This window comes from Trachemys scripta, chromosome 9 (assembly GCF_013100865.1).
Source record: "Trachemys scripta elegans isolate TJP31775 chromosome 9, CAS_Tse_1.0, whole genome shotgun sequence".
NCBI lineage: Eukaryota > Metazoa > Chordata > Testudines > Emydidae > Trachemys > Trachemys scripta.
The window spans coordinates 42,071,238-42,092,051 of record NC_048306.1 but is presented as its reverse complement, the minus strand read 5'-3'; the positions used below and the strand labels follow the sequence as shown (position 1 = coordinate 42,092,051).

Below are 20,814 nucleotides of genomic sequence, written 5' to 3'. Positions count from 1 at the left end.
CCCGGCACCATGCCCCCGGCCCCGCGACCCCAGCCCGGCCCCGCACCGGCCCCGGCCAAAGAGGCCCCGGCCGAGCCCTCCCTCCCGATTTTCCCGGACATGCCCGGCTTTTGGGGATTTCCCCCCGGACGGGGATTTGAGCCCCCAAAAGCCGGACATGTCCGGGAAAATCCGGACGTATGGTAACCCTAGTATCTGGGCTGTAAGCCCCTGCAGCATAGCATTTAAGTCATGCCATCTTTACTTCCGTGCAGCTGCTGGTGGTGGCTCTGCCTTCAGAGCTGGGATCCCGGCCAGCAGCTGCCACTCTCCAGCTCTGAAGGCAGCACCACCACAACCAGCAGCGCAGAAGTAAGGGTAGCAGTACCGCAACCCCCCCCCCCCTACAATAACCTTGTGCCCCCCCCAACTCCTTTATGGGTCAGGACCCCTAAAATTACAAAACTGTGAAATTTCAGATTTAAATAGCTGAAATCGTGAAATTTACAATTTTTGAAATCTTATGGTCATGAAATTGACCAAAATGGATCGTGAATTTTGTTGGGTCCTAGCTATTGGGGTGGCAAAGGCCCTCTGACTATACTGGGCCCATTTGGACAGACTCTGACACCTGCATCCCCACTGAATCATCAACCCCAATCACTCAAAAATCACGAGATTGGCTTAAAAATCAGGAGATTTCTAAACAATACTGACTATTGGTTTTCCTTTGCCTTCTGGTCTCTGAGCCTTTTGCCTGCATTCAGGTCATATTTTCCAGGTTTTCTTTGCAGCCACAAAGGCTAGAAACTTACCTACTTTAGCAAGATAGGAACTGCCTGACTGGATCAGACCTAGGATCCATATCATTCAGTATCCTGTCTCTGACAGAGATCAACCACCTGTTGCTACGGAGGAAGGTGTAAGGACCCTCAAGTAAGCAGATGTGAGATAATCCACCCCATGGAGCTCTCATTTTGATCCCTAATAGTAAGAGATTGGTTTAAACTCTGAAGCATGAGATTTAATTTTCCTTCCAAAACTTGTTGACATTAATTATGGTAACTCTTGATATTCCTGTTGTCCATATAAATGTTCACTTCTTTTTTAATCATGTTAAATTATGGCCTCAGTGACTTCCTGTGGCAGCGAACTCCACAGATTAATCACATATGTGAAAAAGTCTGTCCTTTTAGTGGTTTTTAATTTTCCATCCTTCATTTTCATTATTGTCCCCTTGGTCTGGTTTTGTGATACAGGCAAATTTTGCAACCTGCTATATCTAGACCAGTCAGTATTTTATATACTTTTATCATGTACCCTTTGATTCATTTCCTTTCTAAGGTAACAATCCCAATCTTTTCAGCCTCTCTTCAACTGAGAGTTTTTGATACATTTGATCTTAATTCTCTAAGCTTCTTATGGACACAGGGTGACCAATACTGCATGCAATATGCAAATGAGGCCACCCTATATAAAGGCATTCTAATATTCTGCGTATTACTCACCATCCCATCCCTTATGCATCCTAATATCTTGTTAGCTTTTTAATCTTTTTGGTTTAGACAATTTTAAGTGAAAACAGATTATTGAATAAATGTAAAATGCATAACTGCATAACTAAGGTAGTGGCATGAAGCCTTGGTTAATGAGGATTGTAAAACACACAGAAATCCTAACAGTCAGTGGCACAGCAGAGACTCAAACTCATGGTCTCTGGGTTTTAGCTCAGTACACCTTCCCCAGAGCTCTTGGGAAGGGGGAGGAGGAAGAAAAGATGACTGTCTCTCAAAAATGCATGGCATTTGACAAGTTCTGTGGTAAATGAAAGACCTGGAGAGGAGTGAGCATCCTGTGACACCGGGCAGCCCTGTGAAGAGACAGAGAGCAGTTTCTCCCTTCTTGCTATGTTATTTACAAAGGGGTTATATTCAAGAATAAATGGAACAGAGGAGTATTGATCTCCAGGTCAGAAGTGCAGCAGAACAGCAGAAGGCATAATGTTTCCTCTTAAAAAAGAGGAGGGGAAAAAAAGGCAAAAGAAGGCAACAGGGTCTTCTTAAATGTCAGATAAAATAAACAGCAGGAAGATGTATCTGTCTTCTCCAGTATGGAGTTTAGCTCTGAGTAAACAGCCTGTACATCGAAGAAGATGCAAAAGACACTTATTGAAGATAAGCTTTATAAAAGGTGAAATTCAAGCCATCATTAAAAATCTTTGAAGTGTCGTAGAAGAATTAGCAACCTGAGTCATCAGACCACCAGCTGGCTGGAATAAGCAGGCAGACACCATCGTAGGCATGGATGAAAGGTTGAAAAAGAAAAAAATTATTGACCAAAAAAAGCTGCAAAAGACAAAACAATGTGTCACTGAGAGAACAAAAAAGAAAGGAGCAGAAAACTCCTCTGTGCAGACTTATCGAGCCCATAATGCTGGTTCCTCCCACTCTGCACCAACAGCCTTCCCTAAAGGCTAAGAGCCTGTTCCTACTCCCACTGAAATCACTGATCATTTTACCATTGACTTTTATGGGGTCTGGATCAGACCCTAGGGGCCTGATCTAACAAATACTTAAGCATATACATAACTTTAAGCATATAAGTAGTGTCACTGACATCATCAATGCATACATTTTAAGGCCCAAAGGGACCATCACAGTCATCTAGTCTGACTTCCTGCATAACATAGGCCAAATCAATTCATCCGGTGATTCCTACATCAAGCCCATATCTGGTAGTTGAGCTAGAGTACCATATATTTTTTAGAAGGAGACAGTGAATCTTTATTCAAAGACTCCAAGGGATGGAGAATACACCACATCCCTAGTGAAGTTGTTCCAATGGTTAAGTGCCTTAATGGTTAAAATATTATCTCTAGCCTGAATTTATCTAGTTTTAGCTTCCAGCTGTTGGATCTTCTTCTGCCTTTGTCTGCTAGATTGAAGAGCTCTCTTCTGTCAGAAATCTTCTCCCATTGTAACTACTTACAGACAAATTATCAAGTTGCCTCTGGACTTTTTGCTATGATAAACCAAATAGATTGAGGTTCTTTAGTCTCTCATTGTGAGGCTTGTCCAGATCTCAAATCTTTCTTGTGGGTTCTTTTCTGAACCTTTTCAATTTTGCAACATCCTTTTTGAAGCATGGACACCAGAACTGGACCCAGTATCCAGAATCAATCTCACCAGTGCTGCATATAGAGCTACTCCTGTTTGACATGTCCATATTTATAAAGCTAAGTTTCACATTAGCCCTCTTAGCCACTGCATTGCACTGGAGCTCATGGTTAGTTGGTTCTCCACCATGATCCCTGAGTCATTTTCAGAGTCACCACTTTCCAGGCACAGTCCCTCCTCCTGTAAGTGTGACCTACATTCCTTGTGCCTAGCTGTATGGCCTAAAATTTGACTGTATTGAAATGCAGGTTGTTTAAATGAGCCCACTTGACCAATCAGAATGTTAGGAGCTATGGCTGCTTAGCCGTGAGGTGGTTGGAGCACAGCTGAAGTGGGAGTACAGAAGGGATGGGTGGAAAGTTGGACAGACAGGTTATTTCTGGTGTTAAAAATGCTTGTTACTGGCACAGATACTGAAACTGTGTGGAGAGGAAAGAGGCGCTCACAATATGGGACAGTTCATATTAATCTTAGTGGAGGCAATAAGGGACTGGCAATATGAGTTTTCAGTTATCTTACGACTGTCTCTTCCTGTTAGTTTTAACAATCAGTGTTGTAGGAATCATCCTGCTGAGAATGATGGTCCTCAGAACTGCAGGATTCTCACCCCCAGACTGCTTTCTTAGGCACAGAAGAAGAGAGAAATTGACAGACTGGATCCAGCCCAGTCTCCTGTCTCTAACAGGAAGGTGAATGAAAACCTGCAGAGGGCAGTTATGGGATCACCTGTCTATGGGAAAGCCTGGGTTCCTGTTTCTAAACTGGTAAACAACAGATATGCTGCTTGTTTGGCTGCTTAGGAAATCTGACGTGAGAGTGAAATGTCTGGAACATTCAGGCTGTCTTGTCAGTCACTGGTCTAACTTAAATTGCTCATTTTTCTCTGAATAGTCATGGAACGCATGGCCCAGCTCTCCATGCTGCAGCTGCTGGTGTACCTCCTACCTCCCTGTAACAGTGACACCCTGTACCAGCTATTGCAGTTCCTGAACAAGGTGGCACAGCATGCCCAGGATTCCACAGGTCCAGAGAGACAAAAGGTACTGGCTTCAAATGCTTGTGCACCCATACTGTATGTATCTTATTATATGGAGATATACCTATCTCATAGAACTGGAAGGGACCTTGAAAAGTCATTGAGTCCAGTCCCCTGCCTTCACAGCAGGACCAAGTACTGTCCCTGATAGATTTTTGCCCCAGATCCCTAAATGGCCCCCTCAAGAATTGAGCTCACAAACCTGGGTTTAGCAGGCCAATGCTCAAACTACTGAGCTATCCCTCTCCCCCAAGTGTCCAACCTGCAGCACCACTGCAGCACAGCTAGGGCCTGAGAAGGATGCCTGGGACGTACAAGGAACAGACTGTGAATTGCCCTGACATCTTCTGTAGGGATGGTAACATAGGAGGGACAATGGCAGTTGCTTGCCAGTGATCTGTGCCTCTTTACTTTTCCAGTTTTTGCAGCATCAGAGTACAGTGTTCTAAAAGGATTTCCCATGTTTTCTGAATAGTGGCTTTGTGTTGTGATTGGATCCCATATAAGCTACATCCTTCCCACATTATGCCATGACCTCAAAAGGCATTACTCTTGTACTTCTATGCCTCTGGTTTCCTGCACTATATACTGGATGGCAATATATGTCAAAATTGAAGGACTCTGGTTAATTATTCGGCACCCAGCACTCTGCAGTCCTTCTTCTGCATGAGTCCTGTTCACATTGCTCAAGGACTAGGGGGTTTGAAAACAGTCAGTTTCAGGGATAGTTCTAAATGGTTAAGCTAAACATGGAAATCTGGACTCCCCCATACTGAAAACAATATGAGCCATGCCAGCTCCTCGGTGTTCCTCCAGCCATACCACCTTGTGCTGTGAGCCTGTCAGATCTAGCAAACTAAATGAGGCTGGGTTAAAAATTCCCAGAAAAACGTACACAAAGTAGCATTTGGTGTTGTGACTAGGCAGGAGCACCCTTCCTGCTGTGTCAGCACAGAGCCACTTGTCAGCACAGCATTAAGATAGCTGCAGGAGGTGCTTTATGCCAGATGAGATACACAACTGAAGTCCTGACCATCTGTGGTCATTTAAAGATCCCATGCAAGAATTGGGAAAGTATCCTTGGTATCCTGGCTAAATTTCCATTTAGAGGCTGTAGGCAAAATGAATTACCTGCAGCATCCTTAAATTGCCTGTGCAGCTACAATTGAGCATAATACATATTATATGACTTCCTTGTCTACTTCCTGTCCTGAACTGTTCTATACTGTTTCTGTGTATTGTTTAACAACTGTCATGTTCCACCTCAGAGAGGGCAGGTGACATTTTTCTTGTATATAGGCTGTAGAGCAGGGGTAGGCAACCTATGGCACGTGTGCCAAAAGTGGCACGCGAGCTGATTTTCAGTGGCACTCACACTGCCTGGGTCCTGGCCACCGGTCTGGGGGGCTCTGCATTTAAATTTAATTTTAAATGAAGCTTCTTAAACATTTAAAAAACCTTATTTACTTTATATACAACAATAGTTTAGTTATATATTATAGACTTATAGAAAGAGACCTTCTAAAAACGTTAACATGTATTACTGGCACGCGAAACCTTTAATTAGTGTGAATAAATGAAGAGTCGGCACACCACTTCTGAAAGGTTGCCTACCCCTGCTGTAGAGTGTCTTGGTATGGAACGGACTATGGAAATGTTATTTGTTACTTTATTATTTGAGCTGTGAAACTGAGATCCCAGCATGGGTGGGACAGGTAGAAAGGTCAGACTGATGCTTATAGAAGGTCGGAGGGAAGGAGCTTTCAGACACTGCAAGCCAACTCAGAAAATTCTCCTTGGCCTGGTTGCTGATTTAGTGGAAGCACAATGGCAGATAGAGTCTTTGCTCACAGGGTAGCAGGGACTAGAGTGGAGAAGGAGCATCTCACCATGCTATGAACCAGCCCTGTTCTTCTCCCGGGAAGTGGTACGCAGCAACCTTCCTTTCGCCTCAGTCATGGGGCGAGGGAGAGCACCTGGAGCGAGTTGTGTTACTGGGTCGATATCTGATACTAATTTCTGTGTTTGGTTGTTAGATTCCTGGAAATAAAATGACAGCCTCAAATTTGGCTACAATTTTTGGCCCCAACCTGCTGCAAAGAGAGAAGCTTCTGGAGAGAGACCCCAGTGCCCATGCCGTGGAAATTGAAAACAGCGCTTCTATCATCCTCGTGCTCCAGAGTTTAATTGAGAACTATGAAGCTTTGTTCATGGTAGGGAAAGAGGCATTTACAATGAAATTTCTTAATCTTCCCCTCCTCTTTGCAGTCTCCTGTCATGGCAGTAGAGCAGGGCAGTGGCCACAGCCTGCCTTCTTAGTAGAGAGCTTTGTAACTGGCCTCAGAGACTTGATTTGTTCATTAAGTAAGTGGGGGAATGGTCCCGCTATTGTGTGGAACTTTCCTGGCTTCTGCACTATCCCAGTGAAATGGGCTAGCAGAAGGATCTGAGTCCTCGCTCCCACTTCCTTTACCCAGAGGCCTCCCTGCCCTTGAGGACTCCCCTTCCACTCTCCTGTCTGGCAGAGTCCTCATAACTAGGGTGACCAGACAGCAAATGTGAAAAATCGGGACAGGGGTGGGGGGTAATAGGAGCCTATATAAGAAAAAGACCCAAAAATCAGGACTGTCCCTATAAAATCTGGACATCTGGTCACCCTACTTGTAACCCCGACAAGGCTGGGCCCAGGATTCCTGGGGGGCTCAACCCCCAACCCTGCTGTGGTCAACTAGGACAAGGACTAGGATGTCCCCACTGCAGGGTGCTCTTTCCGCACTGGACACTTCCCTGACCCACTGATCATTTCATACAATTGAAGCAAATACAAGTTATTTAATCAACAATTAATTTAAAAAAGAATAAGGAAAAATGGGAAAGATTAAAGGAAAACACATCACCCCGCTCTGTGGCAGGGAACATTACAAACAGTGTCTCTGGAATGTCAGGGCTGTTCACAGTCTGTTCCTTGTAGGTCCCAGGCCTCCTTCTCAGGCCCTGGCTGTGCTGCAGAGACGCTGCAGTTTGGACACACGCTCTGGTGGTGGCCACACACCTCCGGGCTTTGGGTGGTGGGACCCTTCTTCCCAGTGTCAGCCCCCCCGTTGGGTTAAGCTCCCCTTCCCCGTCTGGCCTGCAAGGACCCTTGGCTGGGGGTGTCTTTCTGTGCTAGGCCCTTTGCCCAGGATCCCTCCTTGGCTGGTCCCAGTTGCTCACCGCACCCAGCTTCAGACTGCTCCAGCTCCAGCCCCAGCTCCACTGTTCTAGCTCCGGCTCCACTCTGCCTCAGCACTGATGCTGCTGCTCTGCCGCCAGCCCCCTGTGCTGCTTCTCTGGCCCCTCTGGCTCTGTGGCTGCAGCTCTGCTCCCAGCACAGGATCTGCTCTCCCTGGGCTGTGTCTCTGGCTATGTGGCTGCAGCCCTGCTCCCAGCACAGGATCTGCTCTCTGGGCTGCTTCTGTGACTCTGCTCCCAGCTCTAGGGTAAACAGATCACCACACTGAAATATCAGGACACGTTGGGGTGCCGTCAGCCCCACCCACAGTCCACCCTCGCGCCTCCCAGGCTCCGTCCCCACTTTGCCCCAGGTCCCGCCCCCTTCCCGCACCCTTACTCATCCCCGGCCTGAAGCTGGCTTGCTGCGTCCCTCCTCAGTCCCCCCACCCACCACTCACCTCCCCGCCCACTTGCTCACCCGCCGCTCACCTCCTCACCGCCCCGCCTGCCACTCACCCCTCCGGCGCCGACTTCCCCTCTGATGGGTGGGTGCTCACCCACCCCCTGCCTCTTCCTGCCCCTGCACCGCCCTCGCCCCGCCCCCATTCCATCCCCTTCCCCCAAGTCCCTGCCCTGTCTCTTCTCCGCCTCCTCCCCTGAGTGCACCATGTCCCCGCTCCTCCCCCGCCCTCCTGGAAAGTGCCAAGCACCGCCAAACAGCTGTTAGGTGGCAGGAAGCGCTGGAGGGAGGGAGAAGCGGGGACGTGGCGCACTGGGGAGGAGGGGGAAAAGGAGGCGAGGGGGGGGGGAGCTTGGCTGCAATTTTCCCCTGTGGGTGCTCCAGCCCCAGAGCACCCACAGGGTCAGCGTCTCCCTCCCACTCGCCTCCTTACCTGAATATCGGGACAAATGGCATCCCGATTGTACGTTGATCGGGATTCATAGATTCTAGGACTGGAAGGGACCTCGAGAGGTCATCGAGTCCAGTCCCCTGCCCGCATGGCAGGACCAAATACTGTCTAGACCATCCCTGATAGACATTTATCTAACCTACTCTTAAATATCTCCAGAGATGGAGATTCCACAACCTCCCTAGGCAACTTATTCCAGTGTTTAACCACCCTGACAGTTAGGAACTTTTTCCTAATGTCCAACCTAGACCTCCCTTGCTGCAGTTTAAACCCATTGCTTCTAGTTCTATCCTTAGAGGCTAAGGTGAACAAGTTTTCTCCCTTGTCCTTATGACACCCTTTTAAATACCTGAAAACTGCGGAGCAAAGGGTTAAATATCGGGACAGACATCTGGTCACCCTACCCAGGTCTGACCTGCTTCCTGGGCTGCTTTTCTGGGCCCTCTGGCTGGCACAGCCCTGTTCCCTAGATCAGCTTGGGCCCCTGCTCTCTTCTTAGCTCGGACCCACTCTGTCTGATCCAGGCAATTCCAGCTCACACGGCGGACGGGACCCACCCTGATTAGCCTGCCTATCCTGTCAATCAGGCTGACCTAGAGCATTGGCCTCTCCCCATTCTTTTAGTATTGGGAGCTAGCCAACCAAAACACCCCCACTGAATGTTAGTAAGGGGAAAACAGTCCCCTTACACTTGTGTTGATATGAGTTGTGTGGTAGAGATTCATTCTGGGCCACATCGTGATTGGCTCTGGCAGGGGAATGTGGGGCAGAAGGTCGCACAAGGAACTCTCTCCCTCTTTCCCCTCCCCTCTCAGCTTCGGCAGATCATGCAAAGGCCAATCACAGAGCAGGCCCTGTGACAGGAACTGCTCGCCTCTTACCACTTTCTGAGACAAAGTCACCCGGATACGGGAGAGGAGTGGCAGGGCCAAGGGTTCAGCCCCATTGCACTGCCCTGCCAAGCAGTGCCAGCTCCCTGGGAGAGGGACCTGCACTATCCTCATTCACAGATGGGCCAGAAGGGACCCTCTTGGCCATTAGTCTGAGCTCCTGCAGGCACAGGCCAGAGAATCATCCCAGAATTTCTCCCTGTACACCCCCCACTGCAGAATTGGCCAGATCTGTTCTGGGGTTTGGTTTTTTTCACCTTCCTCTGAAGCATCAAACATTCTCCATAGCTGCAGATGGGATACCAGATAGGGCGGAGCAGTGCTCTGAGCTGGTACAGAGAATTCTCTTTCTAAGTGTTTGGCTGATGTGCCTTGCTCGCATGCTCAGGGTCAAACTGATGGCCAGGTTTCTATTTGGGAAGAAATTTCCCCCCAGGTCAGAGAGACAGGGACCTTGTTTTTTCCCCACTTTCCTTTGCAATATGGGGTGCGGATCACCTACTGGGATCACCTGGGTATCTCTCACATTTGGGTGAAATTTGATAGCCTGTGATATACAGCAGGGCAGACTAGATGATCCAATAGTCCCTTCTGGCCTTAAATTCTATGAAAACTATGAAAATCGGCGAAGATCATTTCCAGGCTCTGCAAAGTGACATGAAATAACTTTGACGAAATGTTCCAGCTCAGTGAGAAAATCAGGACTGCTTTTGAAAGACAGCACAGATTCCGGCACAAAGAAAGAACTTATGATGGACTATTTCAGGACCAAGAAAGAGATGACCCATGAGGACAGACAGGGTCAGAGGAAACTACCTAAAGGCTCAAAAGGAGATGACAACGCAACTGTCATAGCAACTAGCTTCTGCACATGTGCTTGTATCAATAATACAGGCGGAGCTGTCACCTGCTCTCTAGCTTACTCACACCTATTCCAAAGGCATTCCACTTCTGCATAGGGACAGGGAAAACAATCGGCATCTCTAAGACACGCAGCCCTATGTGTTTGGGTTTGTATAATAAAGTATATTCAGAAAATATATCTCTGGGTGAAGAGGACATCAATCATACGAAGGCATTATGGAAAGTAGCAAAATCATATGGAGCTCCAGATAAGATAATTGCAATTATAAATGTTAGGTACAAAGAGTCCTGTAGTGTTGTAAGAATTAAGAAGCTGGTTTAAGTCTAAGTTTGGTGTAAGACAAGGGGGCATGGAATCATCACTGCTTTTCATCATGTTCTTTAACTGCACAGTAAGAATGTTAGATGAGTGGGAGGGTGTGACATTGGAGGATCTAGAATTAAGCTCCTTTGCTTATCCAGATGACATTGTACAACTGGCAGACACATTTGAATTAATGATAATACTCTTTGCTCCCTTGGAAAATTGTTGTAGTCCTTGTGGACGTACAATAAATGCCAAGAAGATGAAGTGGTTGTATCTTGGAAAAAGGGTAACAGATAAAGTGTTGAAAGGTAGCAGTGGTGATGTCGCAGAACAAGTAGAATGCTATGTGTATCGAGGAAGCGTGGTCACTCCACCAAGGGTTCCATCAAGGATGAAGTTAAAAGGCAATGTGTCTTAGCTACAAGTGCTGAACTGATTAAATGTATGGATTGATGAAAACATTCTGTTTGGTTCCAAAGTGAAAATGTATCAAACCAGTGAGCTAACAGGGTTACTCACTGGTCTGGAAGCAGCATCATTAAATAAAACAGACATCAGAAAGGCAGTCGAGATGAGTTCTTTGAAAGATGGCAGGTGTAAAGTGGAACAATTTAAAGACAAACGAAGAAGTTAGAAGGAGAGTAGGAAGTGAAATCAAGGTACTGGATTGGCTACAATTGACAAAATTATGATGGTGAGGTCACTGCTGAAGACAAACAAATGAAAGGGTGACAAAGAAAATAATCCAAGCACAACCAAGGTCAGTTCAACCTAAAGGCTGGCCACTGACTAGATGATGAAACATGGTATGCAGGGACATGACCAGGCTAGGCAGGGGAAAGGTATCTATATAGCAAAAGTGTGAGCCCACCCATCAGTTTCCTCCTCTTAAACATCAACTCAAGGGGAAAATGTAAAAAAGGTTGCATCTAATACATAAGGAAAAACCCACAACAACACAACAAGCAATGAGCTGTAATAGCAACTGGAGGTAACTTGTACCTGTACCTCAGTGATCAGTATGCTCCATCCCCAGTTCTCAAGTGCACACAGTGTTTCTAATTGGGCTGCATGCCAAATGCAGGCTCTGCCAGTTAGAAATAAGTCTTAGGGGACATGGCTTGTCTTTTTGCTGCTCATCAACTGCATCAAGTGTGGTTGGCTCCTGACTCCAGCTCACCTTTATTTTAACACATATGATGTAATAGGAAGATGTATCAATCACCACATGAGTCCCTGAACTGTTACAGCTCAGCCATCTCCACTTGACTTTCAGCATCCCACACCAGCTGTGCATATAAGTGAATCTGCAGCGCCACAGGGTATGTAATCTGGGAATGGCTTCATCGGTCATGGCAGAAGCAGCGATGAAGACCCCATTAATGTTGTGCTATGGGAAAACAGTTCCAGTCTCAGCCCGTTTTTAATAATTCTGGTATCATGCACTTGGTCTCGTACTCTATGTACATGTTCAGGAACCTGCTGTGATGATTCATTGAGGCCTGCGTCACTAAATAGTACCCTTCTTGGCCATGTACTCCTGGGCTTCTCTCTTTGCAGGCACAGAAAGGGCACATGAGTTCAGTCTCTAGTGCAATACAGATTGGGAAGCCCAGTTATTTAAATCCCTCAAAGACTTTTATTGGCCTTCCATGATTTCATGATTTTGGGCTACTTCTATGTAATGCCATGCAACTAGAGCTGAGCAAATTGATTTTTTTTTTTTTGGCTCAGGAGGCCAAACCAAATAATCCTGAAAATATTTCAGTTTGGTTCAAACAAAAACTGCATTTATTTTTGGTTTCTCTCACTGAAATGAGAAAACTTAAAAAAAAAATCATTTCAGTTTGAACAAAACATTTTGTTTGACTCCAAACAATTTTTTCTTCATTTTTTGTTTTGTTTTTGTTTTTTACAAAATAAATTAAATTTCTAAACAAAATTCTGTTTTTATATTGTAAGTCCAAACATTTCATTTCAAAATGGCTGAAATGAAATGTTTGACTTTTTTGAAAAAGTTTTCCATTTTTTTACTGCTCGAAACGATTTGCTGAATTCGATCTGAATTTACTAGCCTCCATCCAGCTCTAAATGCAAATTTCCATGACAGCAGCACCCAGGAGGACCTGTCTGGGGAAGCGAGTTTCCACAGCTCAGTCCTTCCAGTTGTGGTCAAGGGGCAGATCCCTAAGCAGAGCATCACTGCCTCAGTGACTCCCATCCTGGAGTGCGGTACAACATAAACTGCTCCATGAGGAGGTGTGGGGGTGGAGTTGCAACAATAACTCCCTTCACTGCTGGTCTCACTCTCTGGCTCTCCACAAGTCCTGCAGCAATCTCCTCCGCCACCATGCTGCAGAACCACAGATACCTGGTGATGACTTCAAAGCCCCAGCAGGAATCTCTCTGGGTGACAAGGCATGCAAGTTGAGCCATCTTCCTGGCCTTTATTTTGAGACAAAGACTGAGAAATTATACCTATTGCTAGGGTCTTATGGGAGTTTGACATCTTCTCCCACAATTCATATGGGCTCCCAGAAGGCCTTTTGAAATCTCCCAGAAGCCACGGCTTCAGGAAGATGTGCTGGAAAGTGCAACCACAACAATAGAGTTAGTTTGGGCCCATGGTGCTCTGGGACCACACTGGTCAGTCCTACTAGTTCAGTGATCAATTCTTTACTGCCCACTTTGCCCATTGTCTAGAAATCCCTGCAGAGTAAGCTCCCAGTTTGACAACGCAGCCTTGTTCTCTGCTCAAACTCGCTAGGAAAAGTGTGAAGTAATATATCCATGTAAAGTCAGTGCATTGTGTTTGTGGGTAAACAGCACAAGTCTTTAGGCCTTGCATCAAACTCTTGTGTGTTTGGAGGGCAGTGGCTTAGTTGTTTCTGCTTGTTTTTCCTCTGAGAGGAGCAGGTGCCATATTTACCTGTCTCTGTGACTCTTGCAGGTGTCTTCAGAGGTGCAGCATGACATCCTAAGGAGGCTGTTTCAGACAGAGCCTGATGTCATTGACTATCTCTTACGCAGGAAGTTCAACACCACTCTGTAAGTCCTTGTCAAGAAAGAATTTGAAGTGCTGCTGCTGGGGTGCCTGGGCCATTAGCTCTGCAGAAACCAAGCTTTTTGCAAAATGGCAGCAAATTCACATCATCAGTGACAATTTTGCAAATTATTCCTTCTGTTCTCTTTCCTGCCTCTCTCACTCTCTCCCTCCTCCCCAACAGCCCTTTCTGTCCCCTCCCTCTGAATTCCCAGTCTTTTGTCCCCAGGCCCCTCCTTCTCGCCAAAACATTCCCTACCCCTACTTCTTCCTGTCCCCCTCAAACATCACATTCCCCCTCCATCTTCTCCAGGCCATTCTCTCCTTCCTGCCCTAAAAGCTGCCCTCTTCATCCCCTTACAAAAATTCCTCCCATCTTCTGTTTGCTCCCCCTCCCAAATATTCCTCTGCTCCCAATGTCTCTCTGAGGCATGCATCTACAGTGCCTCACTGAGCCCTCCTGACTCCATTCCTTTCAAGGTACATCTACACTGCAATAAAACATCTGTGGCTGGCCATGTCAGCTGACTCAGGCTTGCGGAGCTCGGGCTGCGGGGCTATAAAATTGCAGTATAGATGTCTGAGCATGGGCTGGAGCCCAGGCTCTGCTACCCATTCCCTCTCGAACTCCTTCCACAAACCCATTCCAAACTACCTTCCTGGATGTTGTCTGTGCCTGCATGCATGCACCTGTTACTGTCTGCCTATGCCTACGTGCGTGTGCACCTGACAGTGTCTATGTGCACCTGTGTGAATCATGCTTGTGCCTTTGAGTTTGGCTGTGTATGCATACATAGACTGTGTTTGTGTGTTTGTGCCTGTATTTGTGTATGTGCGGGCATCTGTGCCTCTGTGTATACATTCATAGATTTCTAGATTCCAAGGCCAGAAGGGACCACTGTGATCATCTAGTCTGACCACCTGGATAACATAGGCCAGAGAACTTCTATCAGATTATTCCTAGAAAAACATCCAAACTTAATTTAAAAATTGCCAGTGATAGAGAATCAACCATGACCATTGTTAAATTGTTCCAATGGTTAATTTCTCTCGCCATTAAAAATGTATGCTTTATTTCCAGTCTGAATTTGTCTAACTTTAACTTCCAGGCATTGGATTGTGTTTTACCTCTCTGTACTAGATTGGACAGCCCATTATTAAATATTTGTTCCCTATGTAAATACTTATAGACTGTGATCAAGTCACTCTTTAACCTTCTCTTTGTTAAACTAAATAGATTGAACTCCTTGAGACTATTACTATAAGGTATATTTGCTTAATCATTCTTGTGGCTTTTCTCTGACCCCTCTCCAATTTATCAACATCCATCTTGAATTGTCAGTACCAGAACTGGACACAGGATTCCAGCATCGACCGGCCGCACCAGTGCCAATTAGGAGGTAAAATAACCTCTCTGCTCCTACGCGAGATTCCCCTGTTTATGCATCCCAGGATCGCATTAGCCCTTTTGGTCACAGCATAGCACTAGAAGCTCATGTTCAGCTGATTATGCACCACGACCCCCCAAATCTTTTTCGGAGTCATTGCTTCCCAGGATAGAATCCCCCATCATGTAGAGATGCCTACAATCTTTGTGTAGATGGATACACTTACATTTAGCTGTTTTAGAACACACATTGTTTGCTTCTGCCCATCTTACTAAGTGATCCAGTTCGCTCTGTGTCAGTGACCTGTCCTCTTCATTATTTACCACCCACCACAATCTTTGTGCCATCTGGAAATTTTATCAGTGATGATTTTATGTTATCTTCCAGGGCATCAATAAAAATGTTAAATAGCGTAGGGCCAGGAACTGATCTCTGCAGGACCCCACCTGTAACACACCCGCTCGATGACGATTCCTTGTTTACAATTCATTTTGAGACCTATCAATTAGCTAGCTTTTAATCCATTTAATTTGTGTCAAGTTAATTTGATATTGTTTTAGTTTTTTAATCAAAATGTCATATGGTAGAAATCAAATGCCCTACAGAAGTCTAAGTATATTAACTATTACCTTTACCATTCAAATTTGTAATTTTCATCAAAAAAAGATATCACCTTAGTTTGATAGGATCTATTTTCCATAAATCCATGTTGATTGGCATTAATTATAATACCCTCCTTGAATTCTTTATTAATCAAGTCCCACATCAGCTGCTCCATTATTTTGCCTGGGATCGATGTCAGGTTGACAGGCCTATAATTACCAAGCTCATCCCGTTTACCCATGCACCAGTACCTGTGTCTGCTTGTGTCTATGTGTTGTGAGACTCATAGGCCAGTTAGCTCAGGTATTTTTAGGTTGACAGGCTGCTATCCACCCAGGGCCTCAAAGATTCTCAACCCGTATGGCTTACTAAAAGAAATGTGACTGCATCAATTTTATACACTTTATTAAAATGCTTAAACTAAAATCAGACCAAGAAAACATATCACCAAACCTAAGCTATTATTAATAAATATTAAATTAACTTAAAAATAAAGCGGCTATCAAATCATGATCAATTCAACAACCCAAACAAGTTAGTCTCTATATTGGATTGGTGTGCAAGCATCAAATTAGTTAAATCATCACATTAATAACAAAAACAATCAATACTTATAAAGTCGACAAAAGAATCTGAGAGATGGCTGTCCACTTGGTTATAAATTCCAACTAAAGAATTTCACCAATGTCAATGAAATCTATAACTTAAAGCTGCTTCAACCTCTTAATACTGAAACCAAATTATTATCTAATGTCCAAACCACAACTTCAAAGCCAATTATAAGGAATCATTTTTAGACTTAAGTTCTCCCCTCCATGCCCCCTCACTTCTCCCAAAATGTTATAATACAGACTTTAGCAGCATACTTGTGAAAAGCAGAAGTTTGACAATTATTTACCAGAAATTACAGATGACCACCTCAAGTTTCTTAGGACCTTTCGACACAGAACACACTTTCATGAGCGTGTTTGTGAGACAATATTTAGGACTGTTGAAAGCTGGGAACTTTTCTTTCTGGGGTTTTCCCTGTGTGGGCTTTATGGGTGATTAAACACAGGCATACAGTCACATGTCCACCTTCATACTCTAAAAATAAAGAAAATTAAAATGCTGGGATGTCTCCCAGTTAATAAGAAACAAAAGATTTTTTTTTTTAAGAAAAGAAAAATAAGATACTTATGATCACTGGGGTTCCAAACCTCTAGCTCTCACTATCTTCTGGAATCTCCTAGAGCAGGAGCTGAAGGTGCAGTCAAGGAGCCAGAGAATGATGATCTGCTGGCTGAGTGCTCCTGGCTAGTAGGCCTTCTTCGGGGTACGGAGGCTGATCCAAGGTTGGCATGGCCTGGCTGTTGATGCCATAACTTCCTCTCACCAAGGAGGCCAGTCATGGATGTTCAGCAAGGTTAGCCTGCCTTTAGGGAGCTTGTTGACTGGAAAGGTAATGCTCCTTGGACTTCCCTTGGATCTTCTGGTATATAAATTCCGCTTGCTGCACCTCTCCTTCTGGTCTTCGGACAAACCAGAAGCAAGGCCCAGTTTGACACCATGTGAGCTGGTCTAGTCAAGTTTGAATTAGGACAGCGTTAGCAAGCATCAATTGGGAAAGTCCAACTTAGCCAGCAATCTAAAAAATATCTGGTGGTTGCTTATCACAGAGACTGTTGGTCTCAAACTCCCCCGAAATACTGAAAATTCAGACAGGTGAGACAACTTTTGGTTTTATTGAGTGAAAGTTCAATATACAAACATTTATAAAAATAGCTAACAGGAAAACCCTAGCAACAGAACTAGTCGCTGAACAATAAATTAATTCATCAGCAAAATTAAAAATGAATTCATACTTAAGATAAATTTAGTCATCTGCAGTTTCTTCTCTGTTATTCTAAAAAACAGACAAATGCTCTGATTCTTCTTGCAAACAAGGCAATTACAGGAAAGTGTCTGTTTTGGAACTGGTCTCTAGGTCAAACAGCTTGTTATCTGAAATCTATATAGTGACAGAAAGAAGAATAGCTCATCAAGATGAAATCGATTTTAAGTATGTGTATTTTATATAAAGTCAGTATGCCTATACAAGCTATTCTCCTTGCAGTATACATGCAGCGGGGCCTGTGTGTTTGCCTAGGCCTGTGTCTGCCTCTCAGTTTGTGTGTGTGTGTGTGTGCACGCACGTGTGTCAGCACTGCATGAGCGCGTCTGGCTCTGTGTTTGTGTGTGCATATGTCTGTGGGTGCATTTGTCTGTAGTCATCGCTGCCGCCTTGCTGGTTAAAGTGGGGGTGCTTGGTGGGTGAGCCTGACCCCTGGACCACGGTGGGATGGAGTGGGAAAGTTCAATGGTCCAAAAAGTGCTGAACAGCACCACAACATCAAAGATAAAAACAGTCAAGCAGGCTAGCCAGTAAGGGGTAGCAGCAAGCTTTGCCAGTGCCCCATATGAGCTGTGCCATCTGACTGAGCCTGCCCAGTCGGAGGAGACAGCCCATTGCTTGGAGCCACTCCTGACAGCCTTTCTGAAACTTGCTTGAAGGTCTGAGTGGTTTGAAAGGTCACCCACAGTTTCTCTTTTCTCCTAGAAGCACAGACAGTGATACATCTACAGAGAAGCATCCTCGCTCCCTACTGGCCAGCCAAAACTGCATGCTGGCAAGTGGTCAGGTTTCCTCGCATCTGTACAGCCACGTCTCATTCCTAAACCTGCATATTGAGAATAGGCAGACCCAGGGCAGCCCAAGCTCCACCCTCACTTTTAATACGTACCAAACAGGGCAACTTGTCCACCACAAAAAGAGAGACTTGGTCACCCAGGAAAGAGTAGGGACATCTTGGGAAGCATAAATCTCTGAGGGGACTTCTCCATTCGCAGTTATCAGCCTTCTAATTCATATCAGTGCATCTCCCCAGGTGGGAGGCACTAGTATAAATTGCACAGATGTTTCACTGCCATATAGCAGAGCTAGACCAGATAGTGCTACACATGTAGGAGCCCTGTCTACATTAGTACTCTCACTGTTGCTGCCCTAGGGAATTACATTCTGATTTTTGCCAATGTAGACAAGACCTAAGGATACATTAAGCTGAATTCCTGTCTGGCCTCGCCAATGATTAGCAAGAACATACAGAACATGTAGAGTTATTTAAAGGGTCTTCTGTAAAATTCTTGTTTGTTAAAGTCTGCTGGAGAGTTAGCATATCACAAAGCTCTGTGCGCGTGTGTGTTCAGGAGGCAGTGTGCGCACAATGGCAGGGAAAGCACAGTTTGTGTGTCTGTGAGGCATGATGGCAGTTTGTGCCTGCTGCTGGTAGCAAGCCTAAAAAGCCTTGGTGCTGCATTTTCATCTATCAAGAAACCTAAGCTGGTGCAGAATATGGCGCCTGTTTGCTAACGTGAGCAGTGCATCTAGTGGCAGCTCAAGTTTCCTGCGCTCCAGGATCTGCCTGTTGGTTTCTGGGTGGAGTTTAAGGTGTTGGTTTTGGCCTATAAAGCCCTGACCTGCTTGGAGCTGCCTACCTGAAAGTTATTGCTGCCCATGCTGTGCTGCCACTAGCAGTGGCCCTTGAGCTGGACCCTTATAAAAGGAGTGCACTGTCTGCTAGGGCCCCTTTCCTTCAGATCACTCACTGGCAAGGTCCTCAGTAGTCCCAACCTGTTGACCTTCCAAGGCATATTGCAAAGCTCATTGGATGGGATGGGCACAGGGGTAAGCAGAGGCTGCTAAAACCACGTTCGTCTAGGAGGAAAGTGCACTGGGATTTTCAGCTAGACAGGCCACACAACGTAGTGGGCCGGGGGTTAGACAAGGTTGGGAAGGAGAAGTGGTGCTGCTCTGGATGATGCTTTGTAACTCCCAGGTTATTGTGTCTGTAAATGTGTTGTAAGCATCTCCAGAGCTTTGGATGGGAACTCTTTTGGCTGGATTTTCTTTTAAGTCAAAATAAATAAATATATATGCAACCAAAAATAGTAACTTTAACATTTTATAAAGGCATAGTAGCACCTCTGTGTTAAGATTAGATCCAGTTTTTCATTTGAAGCAAGATTTCAACCTCTTTGTTTTGTATGGAGAATGCAATGTATCTCCCCCAAATTTACGGCTCATGAATTGTGGGTAAAGACTGAATTTTCTGAGCATTTTCAACTACATCTGTTTAAGTTAATTACAAATTAATAATAATTAAAATGGAAACTTTGAGATGTTTTTCAGCCTCTGCCCTTTTTTCATAACCCTTTTGCTAACAAATGGCGGGTTTGTGTCATTCACAATTTCCGTCTAATTAAAACTCATTGCCAATTATCCTCAAATATATATTTATAGTAATTAGACTGGAATAAAAGGTAACATTTCCCCCCGTATTTTCCTTATAGTCCATTATAGTCACATTTTCCTTTACTCAGAATAGGTACCATTTTCCATAATTTACAGTGGGATTGAAGCAGCCAGTAATGGTGGTTATTACTTCATGGGGTGGGGAGGGGGAGGAGGAAAGTGAGGGGAGACAGAAGGATGGTGCCCCTAGTAAAGATGGCTACCATTTCCCATTTTTAACAATGGAACTGAAGCTGACCAGAGCTGTGCTCAAGAAAAGTGGCCCTCATTTTATTAGAGGCTTTGCTATCATACTTCTTAATCTTCAGATTTGCCAACGTATGACAGAAGGCACTGGAACATATGAAAAATGTCTGAAATTGGGAACACTTGTGTTTGTTCACTATGCCATAATCTACAGAGTACAAAATGTTTAAGGACATTCTCTCTGTTTAATTCATACAAACTCCTTTTTTAACAGGAGTTTTACCATGTGTCACCACCAGGCACTGCACTTCTATATTCTCAGCAAGAGTGTTACTACTTGAGCTACAGTAACCTTCTTTGTGGAGCAGCCGCTAGAGCAGAGCAGACAGACACACACACACACACCCCTCTCTCTCTGTAGACTCCTTGAACTAAGGACTCTGTTTAATTCTCAGCTGTCTGAGACGGCTGTGGTCTTGTGGTTCAAGCAGGAATAGGAATAAGACATTTTGGCCTGTATTCCCAGCTCTGGAAGGGAGAGGCATGTGATGTACTGGGAAGAGCAGCAGTTACAGGCAGCATATTCAGATTCTGTGTGAGGGGCAGCGTGGAAGCAAAGTGGCTCGACTTTATTCTTAGCTCTGCTAGAAATGAACTTGTTCAATTTCTTAGTTATCTTATTTGTAAAATGAGGTGGCTGATACTTGATTGCCACATAAAGAAGATGTATGAGCTTGTTGCTGAGTAACAAGCTCTGGGAAGTGGAATGGTTGAGCTGTGACGGTGTGGACCCAGTGAACCTTCCCCAAGAGAAAGGGCATTTCCATAAGGGTGTCTCCTTGTCCTAGTCCCAGGCCTAAACTTAGCCCACAGAAGCCTACCCTTAGT

General features: G+C 45.1%; 1 protein-coding gene across 1 annotated transcript in view; it reads left to right on the top strand.

The window, feature by feature from the left end:
• ARHGAP36 (Rho GTPase activating protein 36) overlaps nucleotides 1-19,610 on the top strand; it is a gene marked incomplete in the record, with an annotated part of 89,955 nt that extends 70,345 nt beyond the window's left edge. The window contains 4 exon segments of the mRNA XM_034782071.1: nucleotides 4,047-4,195; nucleotides 6,228-6,404; nucleotides 13,327-13,424; nucleotides 17,989-19,610. Of these exon segments, the coding sequence (XP_034637962.1) occupies nucleotides 4,047-4,195; nucleotides 6,228-6,404; nucleotides 13,327-13,424; nucleotides 17,989-18,250 (686 nt within the window).
• Nucleotides 19,611-20,814: the final 1,204 nt, after the last annotated feature.